Source organism: Protomyctophum parallelum (genome assembly GCF_964188405.1).
Source record: "Protomyctophum parallelum genome assembly, chromosome: 6".
In the NCBI taxonomy this organism is placed as follows: Eukaryota; Metazoa; Chordata; class Actinopteri; order Myctophiformes; family Myctophidae; genus Protomyctophum; species Protomyctophum parallelum.
This window is the reverse complement of record NC_139701.1, coordinates 33,469,732-33,489,693: the sequence shown is the minus strand read 5'-3', so window position 1 is coordinate 33,489,693 and position 19,962 is coordinate 33,469,732. Positions and strand designations below refer to the sequence as shown.

Here is a 19,962-nt window from a genome sequence, read left to right as displayed (position 1 = left end):
CATACCACCAGCATTTGCTGTTAAGTTAAGTGGTCAATCTCTGTCTTGTTTCCAGCTGAAGAGGTAGAGCGGTTGGCAGCGATGCGCTCTGATTCGCTGGTCCCGGGCACACACACACCACCGATTCGCAGGCGGAGCAAATTCGCCACCCTGGGGCGTCTCTTTAAGCCATGGAAATGGAGGAAGAAGAAGAGTGACAAGTTCAAACAGACCTCTGCTGGTAAGAGCCAAATGGCATCACTTTTAACCATACCTACCGTGGCTCCCCACCCTTCACTCCTCTACTTTAAATCCTACCATAATAATAATAATTGTATCCCCTTTACTTGCTGTTGCAAAGTACATTTTCACATACCTGGAATTTATCCTCTGCATTTACCCAAACTATAAGGAGCAGTGGAGGGCAAGTTAAAGGGCAAGTGTTTTGCTCTTCAACACATAGTCAAGTGGAAAAAAAGGCGGCGATCCGAGCACTCAAAATGGTTTAAAAATGAGGAGAGGGTGGATAAAAATCAAAGTACTTTATTTAGAAAAGTTAAAAACAGCCAACATGTTTCGACTCACGGGAGTCGTCATCAGGGCTGGTAAGACATAACATAGTCAAGTGGGTTTATTTGTCACTCACTGGTACGGACGCAGCGAAATGTAGATTGAGTTTAAGTGCCTCACTCAGGGACTCTTCGACACATGGACTGGTACAGTACAAGCACTGAAAGTTTGGTAGAGCCAATGGTTGAACCTTCCGATTCCCAGACAGCCTCTACCCACTCTACCCGCTCACCTACATCAGCGTACATTACTACCGACCTCAACTCTTACTTCCTCTTACCTACTGTAGCTTACCCATACCGTAACTCCCCTACTTGACCACCTACTGTAACCGTACCATAAAGGCGTATTCATACTCCAGTTTCTCTATCACCTAAAACTGGAGTATGATTATCCCTTAAGAGTAAGACCCCGTCCCCTACTCTCACATCTTTCCCATGAGTAGTATGCTTCACCTGACAGTAGATGAAATGATCCCTGCTCCTATAGGCATATGCTGTACAATGAATATCGACCAATTGCAGAATGGGTGGTGGTGGGGGGTCATCATCCATGATGATGATGATGATGATGATAATGGTGGTTATGTAAGGGAAGGTCAGCGCCATGGGGCCCCATGGGTCAGCTTCTGCTGTTTTAACCCACAGATCACCACAGTAAAGCCGCATTCCAACCAAACAGCCTATTGTTTAACATAAAGGATTCTTTTTTGAGGGTGGGGGGATTGCTTGAGGTTCCGAGTAGCTCCTGCTTGACTCACAAATACAAGGTTTGTGTTTTAACTTTTAACTTCGATGTGGTGAGCGACTGGCAAAATCAGGATACTTTCTCTGTAATCCGACTTCGTTTTGAGTCTTTTGACGCTGTCGTCGTATTTGTCCTGTGAGTAGTAGTATGTGTTTGTGTTTTTCTTTTTATAAAATCTGCATGGTCGATGTGCCAGGAATGAGTTTAACTGTGACAGTCCAGAGTTTCTTGTAAGATGGAAACAAATTATAATCTGCACTCAGTTCAAAAAGGCTGTGTTACATAAATTATGGCATTGTTCATGGAAAATGCAGTTGCAACAGCTGTGGAAGAGTTGGTAATTGAAAATCACAGCCGATTCAGATGGGTTTTAGTAGTCATCAGTTTATCACTGTGCCTGCCTGGATGCCTGCTCGTTATGGTGATAATTAATTAGATTGTTCTCTGAAGGGATGTTTGAGCCAGTAGGAGGTCATGTGTGTGTATGTGATTATGTAAGGTGTCTTCTGAGTGGGAATACAAGGTTGCTCTGTGTAGCCTGCAGTGGTGGAATAAATACTCTGATTTTTTTACTTTAATAAATGTAGCAAACCACAGTGTAGAAATACTTTGTAGTAAATGTATTAAAAAAAGTCTTGGCATCAAAATAAACTAAGTACCAAATTACTCATTATGCAAAATGGTCAATTTCGCAATCTATTACTGAATTTTAATTACCGGTACCTCATGTGCTGCTGGGTAGCCTAACGGCTTAACCTATATAATACATCATCATTTATCAGTTAATGTATGTTTTGTATGAACAACATAACTACACTTATTAACTAAAGCTGTCAAATTATTACTTGCGCAAGCAGAGAGCGCAAGTAATAATTTCGCACCGTCCCAGCCAACCCGCCACTTGATGCGTATGCAAATAAAACAGCAAATCTGTGCCTGGTTTGCTCGGACCAGATTACATAAATGACCATATTTCTAAGTCATCATTTAGAGCTAGTCATACTGTACATATACTATATATATAATCAGTAAAATAAAATAGCAAATTGTGCCTGATTTGCTGGGACCAGAGTACATGATGTGTATGTATGTATAGGAATAATACCATCCTCTCCCTTTTTCATGTTGCAGCTTTAAGTACAAGTACTTGAATAAATAGTAGTTACTTTTCACCACTACTGGTGAATAATGGGAAGAAGAATTGTCGATACATTAACCCATTTTGGAGTTCTTGTTGCTATGTAGAATGTACAATCTATTTACAGCATAAACATTTTGTAATTTTTGAGGGGTGCTAGCCCCTCCTACATCCAGCTTTTGGTTATCGTCCACAAACAAACATTAAATTCCCATTGACAATGAGTGGAGAATTTGAGTGTCTGAGCAAATAGGCATAGTGTCTATTTTACCTCATGATGATGTACGATGACACACAGGTGTGATTTTTGATTTAATATTTGAACATTTTCTGAAAACTTAGTTCAGGATTTAGAAGGCGTTTTTAGAATTGGGCTAGTAGTTTTAAGCCGCATTCTCATGGCTAGTTATTATAGTATAATCTTCCTGCCTCTTGAGACACACTCTAACACAGCATTGAAGCGAGGAGAGTATTTTTAAGCTCACGCTGGTCCCCCAGCTGTCAAAGTCTAAATTACATGCACTGCACAAACACACACGATAGGATCATTCACGGTCCCTCCCTCCCCAGTGACACCACACATGTAGTGTGGCCATATGTTATTGTTGGACCCTTGCCTCTATTCAGTTATGATGATGCATTCAATAAAACAATCTATTCATCATGTAAGTAGATCCAGTGAAAGTGAACGTGCCTTTGTCTTGAGAGTTCGACAGGGAGACCGAAAAAACTAAAACAAAAAAGCTGTATGATGTCGCTTTATAAACCGTGAGTGCACAAAAACGCCTGTTGTACAGCTGGCTCAGCAGTTACACATACTAGCATTCTGTAAAGTCCCTCAAGTTCACCTACTGTAGAAATAATAATAGAAAAATAAAATAAAATGAAATAGCCTGTTACTGTAGTGTAGACCAGACCTACTAGGTATAAGTATGCCTAAAATCATTTACCAAACGTTTCAGATGAAAAAAAACCCAGGGATGATTTTAATCGAATATTTAGAAAAAGTCTAAAGTCTCAGAACTTCATCGGCAAAGAAAATCCACTTAGAAATCGCAAAATCGGTCAGATGGACCGCTTCGACGTGCTGGTGTTAAGCGGTGTGCAGAAGAAAATGTGCTTAGAGGGACAGTGTTGGGGGGAGGCACAAGAGAGAAGGCAGGGTTCACTCCTTGGTCAGCTTTGCATATGGTCCCCCATGCATGGCATCCACTACATCATCAGCAAGCACAAAACTGGACATGTTTTATGCAACATGCGTGGATGATGGATCTACCTTACCTCACGGCCTTTCCCTGTTATTTATTAGCTATTAGCTACCATAACCCCAGCTATCATACAGTACCATACTTTGGAGTCCAAGTAGAGGCATCACTGGCCTTCCTCAACGCTGAGGAAGGCCCATCAGGCAGAAACGTGTCCGTTGTCTGTCAGAGGAAAATCCCCTAGGGCAGGTACCCTCACAAAAAACATCCATCATGTTGAATACTTCTTGCCAGGCTGTCCTGCTTTTGGGATCACACCATACAGTATTGTGACAAGCATGCTCTCTGCCATGGTAAACCTGCATAAGCAAAGGTAGCGATTACAATTATAAATACAAGTTTGTAAATGTCAAAGTACTGAAATAACTAAAGATGACTAAACTGACTATTATTAATAGATTAAGCATATCTTTATTAAGCATTTCTGTATGTGTCTGAAGGTAGAGAAAAAAAGCACAGAATGACACACCTTCCAGCCAATCACAAGCACACAATACGTGCAGACGATTCCGTCCTCAATTTTCATCCTCAATTTTGCGATCACTACTAAAATGAGTTTAGATATTCATTCATTTAGATATTCATGTTATCAGACATGCCCCTTCCTATATAAACCCTTATATTGCTTAAAATGTAATTTTAACCATTTTAGATTCATTGAAAACACCCATGATTGGTTCTGTTGAGTGATAGTGGCTCCTTGGCTTATTCTAATGCATGAGGGGCTATGTTTTTTCAATAACTTTTATTTATTTTTGAGTGGTGCAACCACGGAGTTATGTGTATGGGTATCGTGATATAATGAGACTAGATATAGATATCATCTGAGATTGGGATTGTAATATCATGATATGGCATAAGTGCTTGCTTTTCCTGGTGTTAAAGACTCCATTGCACAAATTCATTTTCTGAAATTTCTGAACATACCTCTGACTGTTCTAGCTGTTCTATTATTTACCCTTTACTACAATGATTGTTTAGTCCCAAACAAGATGTCTCAAAAATGACTGGCGGGATAGCCGTGGAAACGTCTGTGCACCTTCATGCACTGTGGATGAACACTACACACATTGCCTTTCCTCGACCACAAGATATCTTAAATTCGAACTGCCATGAAACTTGCCAGTTGAACAGAGCAGTGGTTCCATTAAAAAACAATTGTTTTGTTTTACATCACTGTTCTCTGTGTGTTCCCCCAGTGCTGGAGAGGAAGATGTCCACTCGTCAGAGCAGAGATGATCTGATCAAAAAAGGAGTGCTGAAGGAGGTTTATGACAAAGGTGAGAAACAGCAGAGAACTGGGGTGAACATTTATATAGTGTATCGACGTATTTTCAAATAGCCAACATATATAAATATGCACATGGTTTAATGGACGATATATATAGCTTTGAAGTGCTCGTGTGGCCTTTTATAGTCGCTTCTTTTGGGCTTGTTTTCATAGACCTGGTTGCTTATTTCTCTCGCAAATTGGCAACACCGCCAGCAGCAGCCTCCACTGTGAGGATTTTACACAGATTCAGAGAGGTGCGCGCTGCGCTCAACTCCAATCCATTCCGTTTGGTGTTATAATAATTTATAACTTGTTTGTAAAATTAATGAGGGGAAGGGGAGAATGTAATCCTCATGTAACCCCCGTTACAACACCCCCGTTACTGTAATCCAGATTACACATTTTAAAATGTACTCTAAGACGTTACAGTTACGTAATAATGGTAGAACGGTTGTGAGCTTGTAGATCGTCTATTTTCAAATAGCCAACATATATAAATATGCACATGGTTTAATGGACGATATATATAGCTTTGAAGTGCTCGTGTGGCCTTTTATAGTCGCTTCTTTTGGGCTTGTTTTCATAGACCTGGTTGCTTATTTCTCTCGCAAATTGGCAACACCGCCAGCAGCAGCCTCCACTGTGAGGATTTTACACAGAGTCAGAGAGGTGCGCGCTGCGCTCAACTCCAATCCATTCCGTTTGGTGTTATAATAATTTATAACTTGTTTGTAAAATTAATGAGGGGAAGGGGAGAATGTAATCCTCATGTAACCCCCGTTACAACACCCCCGTTACTGTAATCCAGATTACACATTTTAAAATGTACTCTAAGACGTTACAGTTACGTTTTTTTTTTACTCTGATTACAGTAACGGATTACATGTAATCCGTAGCATAGTAGTAAATATGTATAGTTTATATCTATAGTGTATGCATAGTTTCATTATATAGATATTCCACTGTTACTTTCTTAGCTTACGCATGTTTCATGATAAATGCTTTTATGTGATGTATTCCCATGCTTTTGTTCTTGCTTGAATGTAAGTCGCTCTGGATTAAGAGCGTCTGCTAAATGCCTAAATTGTAAATTGTAGATGGCTCCTGTCCAGCGATGAGAGAGGAGGTGAACTTGGAGAATGGTCGTTTGCCGATCCTCAGCTCTGGCCTTTCAGAAGGAAGTGAGTTTATGGAAGGAGCGACGTCCATCGGTAGGCCCTGGACAGCGCACTTACCCATTGGCCTGTATTTTCTTAACCTTAACGCATTCCGATTGACCTCTGATTGTTTTTTTTTGTTTTAAAATCTCCCTATGGTACAGGTCCAGAGTTCCAGATGGCAGCTGAGGGTGCATGTCAACAGGACCACAGCCAGAAGTCCAGCCAGGGGCCTCCCACTAAGAAGTCCACTGTGTATCTGGGTGATGTAGCTGAGTCAACGCTTTCCAGACCTGCACTTCACAAACAGCCCCCTGCGCTGCCGCCCAAACCTTTCAGCAGGCTGCCCAACCACATCGCAGGTGTGTGTGAGTGTTGATCTTCACATACCTGTACAGTAGTTGCATGCATACGCATCTATTATTCACATGTTTAGGGCTGCAACTTTCGCTTTCTTTTTCTTTTTCTGGACTAAATCAAATAGTCGAACCACTTTATATACTTGTATACCAGTGTATACAGTGTGTATAATTTCCTCCCAAAAAAACATTATTCAAATTGATTAAATCTATTTGTTTGATTAAGTGTTGCACCCCTACTCGTGTTTTCATCTTTGCAAGAAACTTAAGAAGAGCCTGTTGCTCAAAATGTTACGCCATTGCATTAAATAAAATCCTTTTAATGGGAGTAATTTGGTATGCAGATCTCTCTGCTGGTGTCTTTGATTCAGCACCCATTTTGGTGGACATTGGGATACTGGTCTTTTTTTCAATGTTTATTATCTTTTCATGTTTGCACAAACATAAGCATCATGCTCATTCTATCCTTCCGGCGGGGCAGACTGCGGCCCAGTGAAGCTACCGTGCATGCCGGGGAAGATGTCCCCGCCTCTACCTCCCAAGAAGCTGATGTTCTGTGTGCCTGCAGGGGGCGGCATGGAGACCTCCTCCACGCTCACATACCAGAGGGGCCCCCACACGGCACTGGGGGGCCACTCCATACAGTATGGAACCCTGCCCGTTCCCCTGCATCCGCCCAGCCGCATCATCGAGGAGCTCAACAAGGCCTTGGCCCTTACCATGCAGAGGTTTGAGAGGTGAGGGGGAACAAAATGCCTGTGGAGATTCAATTACATTTCATCAAGTTGTCTCAAGACACTTTACATGTAGAGGACCGACAGAGTCCTTTGCCAGAGTCCTTTGCCCAGAGCAAGCAATTTTGCGACAGTGGTAACGAAAAACTCCCCCTTAGGAAGAAACGTCAAGCAGAACCCGACTTTGGGCCATCTGCCTTGTCCGTGTCGGGGGAGAGAAATAGAGTAGCAATAGCAATAATAATAAATGTAATAGTGTCAGGCGCGGAGATACTGGGGGGGAAGGCGGGGTGGTCTCCCCCCGGCCTGGACCTCTTGGGGGCCCGGGCTGTCAGATGATCGATACACAGTCACTCACGACAGATAAAACCAGCGGGCCCCACGAATCCCGCATCCTCCCGCAATTAAAGGACCACTTCACCACTTTTCAACCTGCCTTCATATAATTGGTCCTCCCTAATGTTCATGAGAAAATTCCACAATTTATTTCTACTCTGTCTGTCTGTATCTCATAGGAGCCTTAGGAGGGCTGTGGGCCGTTCAGACACCCGTCCACCAGTGACATCATCAATGGAGAATCGAAGCTAATAGAAACAGCAGGCTTTCAATTCCTGAAAAGTTGCAATACGATAATGGCTTTATGCTCGCCTGTCTGGTCTTGGATCTATTTTTAGCTGCTACCAAGGTCACTGCTGAAATTCATGTAGAGAGCTTCTGTCACTGAATAAGCACATTCAGCCACACACACACACACCCAAACACACAGATGTCCTGTGCCCGCAGATGTGCTGCACACATGGGAAACGCCACGTTATTGACCCATGATCGCTGATGAATAGATGTGTGTCAGATGCCCTCTTGCCCACCCCCACACCTACATCCATCACTCTGATTGGTTGTCTCCTGGTGAGTGAATTTCCTGCCACTCAGCTCTAGCAGCTCCAGGCAAAGTGATTTTTGCTTTTTGACAACCTACAACCTACTATCATTCAGACGGTCACCATGCAGGCCCCTGAGCAAGAGACACTTAACCCTTAACAGCTGAGCTCGCTCCAATGACCATCTGAGCAGCCATCAGCTAGGTGGAGCTGAAACTGAATTTGCCCCATGGGATATAAACAAAGGTCTCCACTGTGAGAAGATCTGTGGAAAGAAATGGCCTACTGTATGTCTTCTACTCTTCTCTATGGAATGTATATGCATCGCAGACAATATCTAAATGTCCTTGTACCAAAATGTACATACTGCAGACAAAGAAACCTTTCATACCTTCTGCTGACGTGAAAAAAGATCCAATCTAAACAAAACACAAACAAACCACCAACACTTTTCTGAAAAACATATGTTGCTATATCAGTGGTGCTCAAACCTTTTCATTTCAAGAACCCCCAAAGTTAAAGGTATTTGGCCACAGACTCCCCCCCCCCCCCCCCCCCCCAAAATATTTAGTTCCAGGGATCCCCAGAAGCAAACATTTGAGTTATAAAATGTTTGCTTTTAAATGTAATATATTATATAATAATACGGCCTTACCCGTTCTAATATATGAACAGGAAATTATGTACAGTGTGGGTAATGCAATATGATAGATCACATTGATTGGGAGGGAATTGTTAATGGATGATCTTGGGAAGTTGGGTTGAACTTGGGCACAAAATTATAAATTTTAACATTAAAAAGTTATTAGCTAAGATAGATAGATTGTCATAGATAGATAGATAGATAGATAACGTTGCTAATTCATCCGTCCCGGGCTGAATGGGACTCGAAAAACCCTGTTTTATTTGTCTGGCACGGCGAAGGAGGTGGTGTAGGAGAGGAGTGTGACACCCGCGTAGTTAAGTTATATTGAGTGACGTTCGAGCAGTTTAAACTTTGCAAATAACTTTGGAGAGGAGTGTGTCACCCGTGTGTAGTGAAAAGTTATATCCAGTGACGTTTGAGCAGTTTAAACTTGCAAATGACTTTGGCATGGCTTTGTAGATTGTGGTGGTGGTAGAAAGAAGCAGGAAAGAAGTGCTAGGCGACCGTGTTGATCCAAAATTACAAATGGGCATATGTATCTCACAGCATGGTGATGAGGCTGGCCAATCCCAGCTCTGTTGATGCTGAGAGAGACAGAATTATGTAAGTAAAATCAAGATTTTACGTCCTGTCTTGCTGTAGCGCGCGTAGGCTACGCTCTTGCAAACATTTAGCCCTGTGTAGGCTATTTCTGTGTCTGTGCACTCTGCACTGCACGCAGAGAGAGAGAGAAAGAGAGAGAGAGAGGCGTCCTGTGTCGGTCTCGGGTGTCGCGCTTGTATCACTGTAGTATGCACCGTGGCGGGAGAAGGTTTCTCCGTGTGGCTCTGCTGCCTGCCTGGCAGGAGGAACAGTCAGGGAGAATGCTCTAACCAAAAGGGGAGGTGCCGGTGCGGTGGGGAAGGCAAGGAGAATGTTGCATGGAAAACTGACCCATACATTAATCTGTGTCCCTCCCGAGTCCCAACATGCATTTCACTGTTTTTTGACGAAAATTAATTAAATTAAGATGATTGGTGTTTGTAAGCAGGGCACATTGAGCCTGGAGGACAGGGCTGTGCAGCGCTAGGTTTCTTGAGGCTGTCCGTGCGTTGTGGTGTTTTGAGATGGCCGCCTAAACGAGCAGCAGTCTTGCTCTGTGCTAAGGAAGTGTACAGACAGGCAGCTTTTCTTAAATTTAGAATAGATATATTCACAAATTTGCGTTTTGAGTTTTCAAAAATATAATACAGAGGCACTAAGTAATGCCATCACTGTGCACATGTGCACAGAGACATGGTCGTGCCAATGTGTGAGCAATAGCATATAGACAGGGCTGCACACAACTTTTTTGGTCTAGTACTCAGAAGAGCACCTGGAGGAGTTGCTTGGTGCTCCTAAAATGCGGCGACCCGTCTCGCCGGATGGATAAAAGAGGGATGAATAACTTATAGCAAAACAATATTTATTGGATGAGTGGGGAGTCAATGGAGGGTATTGCAACTCTAGATTTAGCCCTAGAATGGCTCTTGTTGTAGATTCATCCCATTATTAAAAATATATAAATTTGCTAAAATCTAGGTCCATGTGTGGTCCAGCCCTATGGAATGCATATTATAATAAAAACAAGTTAACAACTTAAGGATAATATGATATGAGCATCAAAGCAATATTTAGATTTTGTATTATTTTGTATTTAAATAACCAATCTACTAGCTCACAACGTGTTGCGACACGTTGTGAGCTTGCAGATCAGCTATTTTTTTAACATGCGACACATCGTACGGCGAATCATACATCAGGCTTCCCTAGTTCCCTTTTGTTTTTAGATGAGGCGACGTACGTAGTCAGACAGTCAGACACACATGGCTCCTCGGTGAAAAAAATAAACAGTGTACACTACCCGACTTTACGATAATAAGGGACAGTATGTCGAGACACGGTGTTCATGTTGGGCAGCAGCAGTGCCAGTCCGCAATGCTTTAAACTCTTCCCACTCCACTATGTCGGAACTAAAACCTTAGTACCCGTAAAAAGTCGGTGGCCGGTGCCTAGGCTGTGAGAGACGCTAATATGGTTTCTGCCTCGGATTCGGGTTTTGAGACGGCATCGCACACGAGCAACCATGCTGCTCCAGCAGCCGGAAAACAAACACAAGCACAGCGGCAAATGGGAAGAGTGCAAAGCATCCAAAGCATGACCTTTTACACCGGGGACTACAGTAGTTTGCTATCTGAAACGGAGAAGAGAAGACGAAACTATTTGTGTAAGGTTTTCCTGTCAACCGCCCTCCGCCTCCTCCCAGGCTCCTAGCACTCAGAAAGAAGCATGGATCCTCCCCCTTATGAGTAAGGACGCGCTGTGATTGGGCCAGTAGCCACTTTGAGTGGCAGTCGGTGGGAAATGCTCTCGCCACAACATTTTCTAGTATTCTGGCCATTGATTGATTGATTGAAATATTTATTAACAGTTTGTAGAATTTACAGTACATTTTAAGCACAAACTCAATACAAAGACTGTCAACTGTGAGTGGACGACCCAATTAAGCATTACACTTGTTTACAACAGGGTCCACATTGTTCAATTCATCAAAACATTTAAAGACATACAAACATTTAGAGACATACAAATAGACATTTCTATGTAGCTAAATTCATCATATGGGAAGCAAAAAAGGGAAAAGATACAATATACAGTGAGGGAAAATGGGGTGGGGAGGTGGGGGGGATTCAGATTTTACAGAGGCCAGTTTCGAATTGCAGCCATCCGTAGGTGCCCTTTGAGAGCGGTTTTGAAGGAGTCAAGGGATTCACATGTCTTAATGACTGTTGGTAGGGCGTTCCACATTTTGGTGGCATAGGAGCGAAAAGAATTTAGTCCCTTGTTTGTGCCGAATCTGGGTTGTACATGGTTTGTTGCACTCCCTCTGGTGTTGTGGGTGTGGACTTCGTTTACATAATAATCATTCTGGGCGGCCCCAGCTGTTGGTACGCAGAAGCGCTTCCCGGCGCTTGATTGACAGCGCATTTTTAATTTTTACCGCGCATGCGCACCTGCGCACCACTTATGTGCAGCCCTGCATATAGACACTGTAGTCAGTATTGACAATGCACATTGACACATCCTAAATCAAACACATCAATTATAAATTGTATTAGCTGCAGCTGCAACTACAAGGTTCTCAAACGTTTTCATGCCAAGAACCCCAACGTATGGTAATCTATGTCCGTGTGCATTTTAATGAACAATCAATCGATTGTGTTCCGGCTTGGATCAATGTGTTATTTGATCAGTGTTATTTATTGGTATCACTATGACATTTCTTTTTCAACTTTTTAAAGAACAAATTACTTTCTTTTGTCTCTCTTTCTTTTCTTTTCCTTTTTTTTTCAATAAAATCTTTGTGTTTTGCCAATTGTTTGGGGCTCACTTGCAATATATCCATCCTGAGAATCGCTGTTCTTAAATTAACATCGCCGACCTTTGCCCCCCTGTTACCAAGCAGCTCCATGATGCACTCGGTTCCCGCAGTGATGATCAAATGCAACGACGACAAGGAGAACCTCCCCGGCGAGGCGGACTACGAGGACATGCCCGGCATGTACAAGGACGATGATGAAGAAGAGGAGGACGAGGAAGATGAGGATGATGAGGATGACGACGAAGAGGACGAGGAGGAAGACGATGAGGAGCTGTTTACAAGTACGTGTCCGTCTGTCTGTCTGTCTGTCCGCAGGTCAGACAGCGATGGAGTGTGTATGTTTGTAGTACGTGTCTGTCTGTCTGTCTGCCCGCGTTTTCATGTCAAGGACACCCAAAATTAAATGTATATTTGGCCGCCCACCCCCTTCTCAAAATATGTTGTTCCAGGGACCCCCAGAAACTAAGATTTGAGTAAAAGAAAATTGCTTAAAAAAAAGATGTAGCCTATAGTCTAAAGAATTGCACAAAATAAATTTCAAAAATAGCAGCAGATCTAGGAGCTTGCTTGTACATCTGCTATTTTGTAAATAGCCAAAGTATACATGCTATTTTTGAATAGCCAAAGTAATGGTTAAAGTGGTTAAAATCTAAAATGACACAGATGTTTTCACGGTTATAATGCATTAACGACCTGAACCCTAGTGTCCCATAAGATGTGGACCAGATGTAGACGCCTGGGGGACCCTGGTTGAGTATAGAGGCACTGGTTCCCAAACTTTGTATGCCAAACTAATATGTATTTGGTCACAGACAACACAAAATGTTTCAAAAAACGTTTTTCAAGATTCTTTGGAAAATAGCAGAAGCATTGTGAGCAGGTATATTGGCTATTTTCACATGGATAATGTCGGGTGGTTAAACTGAATTCCCCCGTGGAACCCCATGAACCATCAAGGACCAACGGTGGTCCCCCACATTGAGAACCACTGAGGTTTAAGGAGTTAATTTGCACAAGCGTGCACCGTGCATGTAGGGCCAGAGAAGCACTCGTGCTGTCGTTAATAATGAGAGTTGTGAATTATTGATCTCAGCACCATTATGTATATGAACTATTTATGCAGTCTCAGCTCTTTATCCGTCCTCTTATAAAAATGAAAGGGAAGTGTCCTGGGAAAGAAATCACTGCACAGTAAAATCTTCAGTGTTGATTTAAGATTGCACAAATGGAACCGAAAGGTCCCTTACGGGGCCATTCGATTCCATTTGTACACTAAATTAGACAAAAAACACTAGATTTGTACTGTTTGCTCTCGCTAAAAGTCCTGGATCGGCTGAGCTTATGTTGACAATGTGGGTTATAGCAGTGGTTCTCAAAGTGGGGTGCAAAGACCCCCAGAGGTCTTTTGGGTGGGGTTCCAGGGGGTCCCCAGAAATACATTATTGCTATTCAAAAATAGCAGATATACAAACTCACAGCACGTCCATCCGCTATTTTGTTTTGTACACAAATCTTCTCTTCCGGTCCCTGGCACAAAACATGTTCCACGGCCAAATAACATATCCATTTTGGAGGTCCTGATGTGAAACAGTTTGAGAACACCACTGGGTTATGATCCTATTGATTTGCCCTGTCTGTGTGGTCCCGTGCTGCTGCAGGCACACTGGCCATGAAGGTGTTGAGAAAGGACTCCCTGGCCATCAAGATCGGTAACCGTCCGTCCTTGAGGGAGTTGGAGGACAAGAACATCCTGCCCATGCTGACAGACGAGGAGAGGCTGGAGTTTCGCCAGCAGATAGGCACCAAGCTCACAAGGTGAGACTCTCTCACACACACACACACACACACACACACACACACACACACACACACACACACACACACACGGAGACTTGTAAATTGTAATAGTCCAATCACAGTGTGATTTGTGTGAAGCTATGCGTAGTCACACAAAAGCACACACACAAGCGCATGCGTACTGTCACACACACACACACACACACACACACACACACACACACACACACACACACACACACACACACACACACACACACACGCACGCACACTATACTTGTATTACTATACTTGTGAGAATAGGCAATGCAGCGCATTTCCGAAGTTTGCGTGGCGGCACTCGTGCCGAAAACAAGCATTCTCCTTTAACTTTTCCTTCATGTACTGTAATACTAGATTGGTGTTCGTGCCCCACCCCTGAATACGCAAGCCACCGTAGATGTGACCAAGCTGCTTAAGACAGCAGCTGATGGATGATGACTCATAACGGAGGAGAGAAGCAAAGCTGAGACCCCTGCTGAGAGAGGGCAAGATACAGAGAGAGAGAGAGAGCATGAGATTAACACTTAAGATATTAACGCTGAAGAGATTTGATATGATATAGTACTTTATTGTCAGTTTGCACTGAAATTTGTTTTGCGACCCAGCGGCCTTGTATGCAACACATACTGTATACACATTTGACATAACACAGGATATTTTTTTTAAATTAAATACAGTTACATACATAGAAACATAAGGGCAGAGAGCAATGTCCACAGCTCAGTCTAGTCCTGGCCAAAATCCTGATTAAGCCTCAGAGTTGATTGATGGACAAAATACCTTCAGTCTGACCTTATTGTATGCTGGAACACCATATCTCCTTCCTGAAGGCAGCAACCTATACTCTCCATACAAGACATGGCTAGTATTAGAGGTGATATTCCTTGCTAACCTTAGAATGGGGTTATCATACGTGGATGTATAGAGCCTCTGAAATGGTTGTTGCAGCATTTGTGACTTTAAGGCTACAGACAAACATCCATACCAGGTGGTACTACAGTACTGAAGAACACTCATAATAACAGAAGTGAAAAACAAAAGAAGAATCCGTCTACTAGCACCAAAGGATCTTAAACGGCGAAGGAAATAGATTATTTGCTTTGTTTTCTTACACACTGAGAAGAGTACTCTTACACCGAGAAGAGTACTCTCGCTCATTTCCTTCCCTCATTAGGCGGATGTTTTCCTCATTCGCGAGACTCTACTTCCTATCCTTTTCCCTCTCTCTGCCCGCTCTTGATTCTACCCTCCTCTTTCCTTGGCCTGCTTGCTAAATCTCTTCTCTCCCACTATCGCATTAATCACAGTCCGTGCAGTCGGATGTAAATCTGAGGACCTCGCGGCTGTAAATGCCTCATAGAAAATGATATCTCGTGCACTGTCAGCAGGTTCGCCTGGGCGGCAGTGCAAGATTTAACCACATAAACTCCAGCATCCGCATTGTGGGGAAAAGCTTTCGCAAGAAAATATCAGATCGACATGATTATCAACTATTTTCAGCAAAAGCCTTCCCCACAATAACAGAAAACCAAAGACTCACAAGCATAGAGCCCTGAGGGACTCCACTCCATTGAACCATATTCAAGTCCTAGTGAAGCTGCAGCACTGTGCTGATGAAAGGGTGCCCGAGAAATACATAAACACAAACACACAGAAAAAGCTGCTTGCTACCAGATAATGTTGAAATGTATCGTGTTTTGTTGGCAGGCGACTCAGTCAACGGCCAACAGCTGAGGAACTGGAACAGAGGAACATACTCAAACGTAGGTCCACATGCATACACACACACACGCACACACACATACACATACACACGCACAGAAAAAATCACTGTCATTTCATTTGAATTATGGCAGCTATATTCTTCCATACCAACTATAAAGTAGTCAGCGATTCCAAACCTGTGTGCCAGGGCCCACTGGTGGGCTGTGAGGATATTGCAAGTGAGTCCATGAATAATTGTCAAAACACTACCATTTTTATGTTAATCTAACATTACTATAAAATTAAAAACATAACATAAAGAAAAACTAAGTATAGGATGTTAATTCCTCTGATAATGCCCAACCTTCTGATGGTCAGATGGGAGGGCCGTGGCGTGAACGCTTTTGAAGTTTTTAAGTGGGCCCTGATCCAGAAAAGGTTGGCAACCGCTGGACGTATAATGTGATCTCAATGTGGTCACTCATCACAAAGTATTAAACCAATCAATCAATAAATCTCTCTTCTCTCCCTCTTTTTCCACCAGCACGGAATGAACTGGAAGAGCAAGAGGAGATGAGGGAGCTTAAGCGGCGGCTGACCAGAAAGGTAAGGCACCGCGGGAGGTGGATGGAGGAGAGGCTTTGATAGGGGAAAAGGCTGCACACGTCTGGGCAAACGAGTGCACCAGCCCAGCTGGAGCTGCACGGGTGGTTGCTATGGGGACCTGTATCTCTCCTGCTCAGATGGCAGCCCCTTTGAAAAATGTGATCCCATTATACCTGTTACGATATCACACCGCAAGGGTTGTGCAACGAGGCACAAGCGCTAATGCTGCACATATGTGTGTGAGCGATGATCACACACACACACACACACACACACACACACACACATACACATACACGCACACTCCATACCACATTCATTCATGGTATATTAGCCAATGACAGTGACATTGTGACAATAGCCACTTTTACACTGCAGGGGCAAACCAACTCTATGTGAAACTAAGTTTGGCGAGGTCGTAAGAATGAAATGATGTAATTGCTGTGAAAATTAATGAATGCACTCCCTTGCCAAAGTTCTTTTTAGCGCTTTCTTGCAGTGTTGCACCCCCAACATTTTATAACTAGCCAAACATCACCACAGATGACACCAATGCCAACATTGTGTTTGTGTGTGAGATTAGTGATTATTATTAAAGGATTTTATGTTTGGTTAATTTCCTTAATCTGCTGACAACGCACCATGGACAGTTTGTCCAAGAAAGGTTGTTTGTTAGGAGTTACAGTATCTCTCTGAAGGACTACAAATACAACCAGGATTGAAGGAGAGAGACAGCACACATTTTGTCCACTTACGAAAACATCTGTTGCCACAAATGAGGAAATCTCTGAGGCGTTATTACAGTGGCGTGCACAGACATTTAGAGGGGCAGGTGCTCAAGTGAAAAAAAGGGCACCTTGTGCAGCACATTTTCGGGCGGGAACCCATTTTGGTGCTTTAGCTATTGAAAAATAGCAGATCTACAAGCTCACAGAGTGGCGCGCTACGAGCTTGTAGGTCTGCTATTCTTTTTTAATCGAAGAACCACTGACATAGAAACATAGCTTTAGATTGTGGGGGCCTAAATAATATAGTAGAAGCGTTTTGTATCAAGATTTGATCAATGTCACCATGGTCCACACACTACAAATTAAGAAAAAAAAGAAAACGTTTTTATTTTTATTTTTTTAAGAGCACATTGTCAAAAGGGCAGGGGGTGCTCTAGCACCCCCTAGTGTCTATCTGTGCACGCCACTGCGTTAATATGTGAAAGTGTGTTGGAGGGTGATAAAAATAAATAGTAGAGATGCAGGTGGTAGAATCACTGTTCCAGCACTATATACAGTGCATGGGCATAGTTTCATCCTCATGGAGATTCTTTGGTTTCGGCAGCCCAGAAAAAGAAATTGACTTCTTGTGAAGTGAGCTGGCAGCTTAACTGTGACTACAGCCAACAGAAAATAGGGCTTTTTTTTAAAAGCTCACAAAGCTTTGAGCTTGCAGATGCTTTTGTGATGCTGTAGCATGACAAGTAGGACATTAATTTAAGAAAACACAAAAAGTCAAAATATGGAGATAAGCGGTTTCTGCCCCACAGCAACAATATGATCTATATTGAGTAGGTTTTTACGCCCTGCTCCACACTGGGTTACTCATTATAGCTAAAATGCATTCACACCAGGGATTAGTTTAAGGCGGCTACAACTGTGGTTGGCAGAAGTGTCTGGCTCATCGACAGTAGCAAACAGACATGTGTGCTTCCCTCTCCTCATTTGGGCAGCACTTTCAGAGCATGTTTATTTTAATTATTAGTCATTCAATTTAAAATATTAAATATATCTTCAATGTGAGTGTTTGTTCAGTAGCAGGAGTCTTCTTTTTTCTCAAGCATTTTAAATAAACAGAAAATGCGTGTTCAGGTCAGGATACCAATGTTATCCAATCAGGACAGAGAACTCAGATTGAGCGAAGTGAAATTGGAAGTGATGACAATTTGGAACTGAACCACTAAAATGAAGCTGATAAATCTCTCTCCTGATTGGTGGAAAGTGTGTCACCAACCGAATGTATTCTGTTTAGAGATGGAGACTCCTGTTGCTGAACAAACGCTTTATACTCTGATTAATATCAGTATAGAGCTTTGATATATTTTGGTATAAAAAATGCTTACTTACCCGCCTACCTTTTAATGTTATATTATCATTAAAGTCTTAGGGCTCTATTTTCGTCCATGCTAAATTATCCCTAAACTTCTTTGCCTTTTTTTTCTTACTATTCTTACTATTTTGAAAAACATTTTGAATAGTTAAAATAGACAATCTACATCGACACGTTGTGAGGTTATAGATTGACTTAAAAAAAAAAAAAAAAAAAGTTTAGGGATAAGGGGTGAAAATAATAGACCCCTTAGTGTTTTGGGGAGCCAATAGCAAAATCCCCACAACCTTTATGGGAGCAGCTGTGTGTTATGTTCTCATCTCACTGTGCTGTGAGCCAATTGGCTGGCACGATGCAGCTGGTTTAGCACAGGGATGATTTGATGGATACATTGGCTCTCCTCTGTGTTTCACCTTCTAGCTGAGCCAAAGGCCCACTGTAGAGGAGCTGAGAGAGGCAAAGATTCTGATCCGCTTCAATGACTATGTGGAGGTAGCTGAGGCTCAGGACTATGACAGGCGGGCAGACAAGCCCTGGACACGGCTAACAGCAGTGGATAAGGTAAAACACCAGTCAGTGGTCTTTGAAGTACCGTACTCAAAGTTTGTAAGTCAATAGAAATAATCTTGTTACAAGTAAAAGTCCAGAATTCAACATTTACTTGAGTAAAAGTACAGAAGTATTGGTATCAAAATGTACTTGGAGTACGAAAAGTATAAAGTAGTCATGCAGAATGTCCCATTTCAAGTTTTCAAATGTATAAATATCATTAGAAAATATCTAATCTAGATCTGCTATTTTCAAATGGCCAAAATGTATGGCTGAAGTGGTTAATGTATCTGTTGTCACGAGTCATGACTAAAGTTTTCAAATAAATGTAGTGGAGTAAAAGGTGCAATATATTGATCTGAGATGTAGTGGAGTAGAAGTAAAAGTATTGGAAAATGGAACTACTCAAGTAAAGCACAAATACCAACATTGTTGTAGTACAGTACTTGTACTTAGTTACTTTCCACCACTGGGTATTAAAACACACAGACACACATATACAGCAGTGGTTCTCAAACATTTTAATTTAAAATAACCTCCAGTTTGATTTAACACCCACTTGATTTGTTTTTTGAACCAACCTACACTGTCTGTGTTCATTTAACTCTGAGGGTTTACAAATTGAATCAAATGGACTGTTACGGACCATTTGGTTCCTAAATATCAATAATCCCCTGGGCCCCAGCCGCCCCACTCAAGAAACCCTGGGGGTCCCCGGGCCGAGACTCCACGTTGAACACCACTGCTCTACAGTATTTAGACCTATTCACAGGTATTCAGGTATTTTTAATGCACAGTATGTTTGATATCTAGCTCTGTATGTCCTGTTTAGGCTGCCATACGTAAGGAACTTAATGAATTTAAAAGCACAGAGATGGATGTGCACGAATCGAGTCGACATCTGACCAGGTACAGCATTTGCATTCCTTTCTTTTATCATACTTTACTTGTTATTTTACGCTTGGCTGGTGAAAGCTCTACAAGCTCTATCGATTATGTAACAACTCTCGTCTATCCCCAT

General features: G+C 42.4%; 1 protein-coding gene across 8 annotated transcripts in view; it reads left to right on the top strand.

Annotated features, from left to right (window-relative positions):
* The window catches only part of phactr1 (phosphatase and actin regulator 1), a 34,668-nt gene that overhangs the window by 13,539 nt on the left and 1,167 nt on the right, over window positions 1-19,962 (top strand). For 2 of the 8 annotated variants that reach the window (XM_083767767.1, XM_083767762.1), the window contains exons 2-12: window positions 56-220; window positions 4,899-4,979; window positions 6,070-6,183; window positions 6,294-6,491; window positions 6,970-7,225; window positions 12,228-12,427; window positions 13,805-13,961; window positions 15,693-15,748; window positions 16,234-16,295; window positions 18,813-18,953; window positions 19,774-19,850. In XM_083767767.1, coding sequence (XP_083623893.1) covers window positions 56-220; window positions 4,899-4,979; window positions 6,070-6,183; window positions 6,294-6,491; window positions 6,970-7,225; window positions 12,228-12,427; window positions 13,805-13,961; window positions 15,693-15,748; window positions 16,234-16,295; window positions 18,813-18,953; window positions 19,774-19,850 — 1,507 coding nt within the window. Of the gene's footprint in view, window positions 1-55; window positions 221-4,898; window positions 4,980-6,069; window positions 6,184-6,293; window positions 6,492-6,969; window positions 7,226-12,227; window positions 12,428-13,804; window positions 13,962-14,339; window positions 14,459-15,692; window positions 15,749-16,233; window positions 16,296-18,812; window positions 18,954-19,773; window positions 19,851-19,962 lie in introns of those variants that run through there. The other 6 variants (XM_083767769.1, XM_083767763.1, XM_083767766.1 and 3 more) reach the window with 5 other exon arrangements.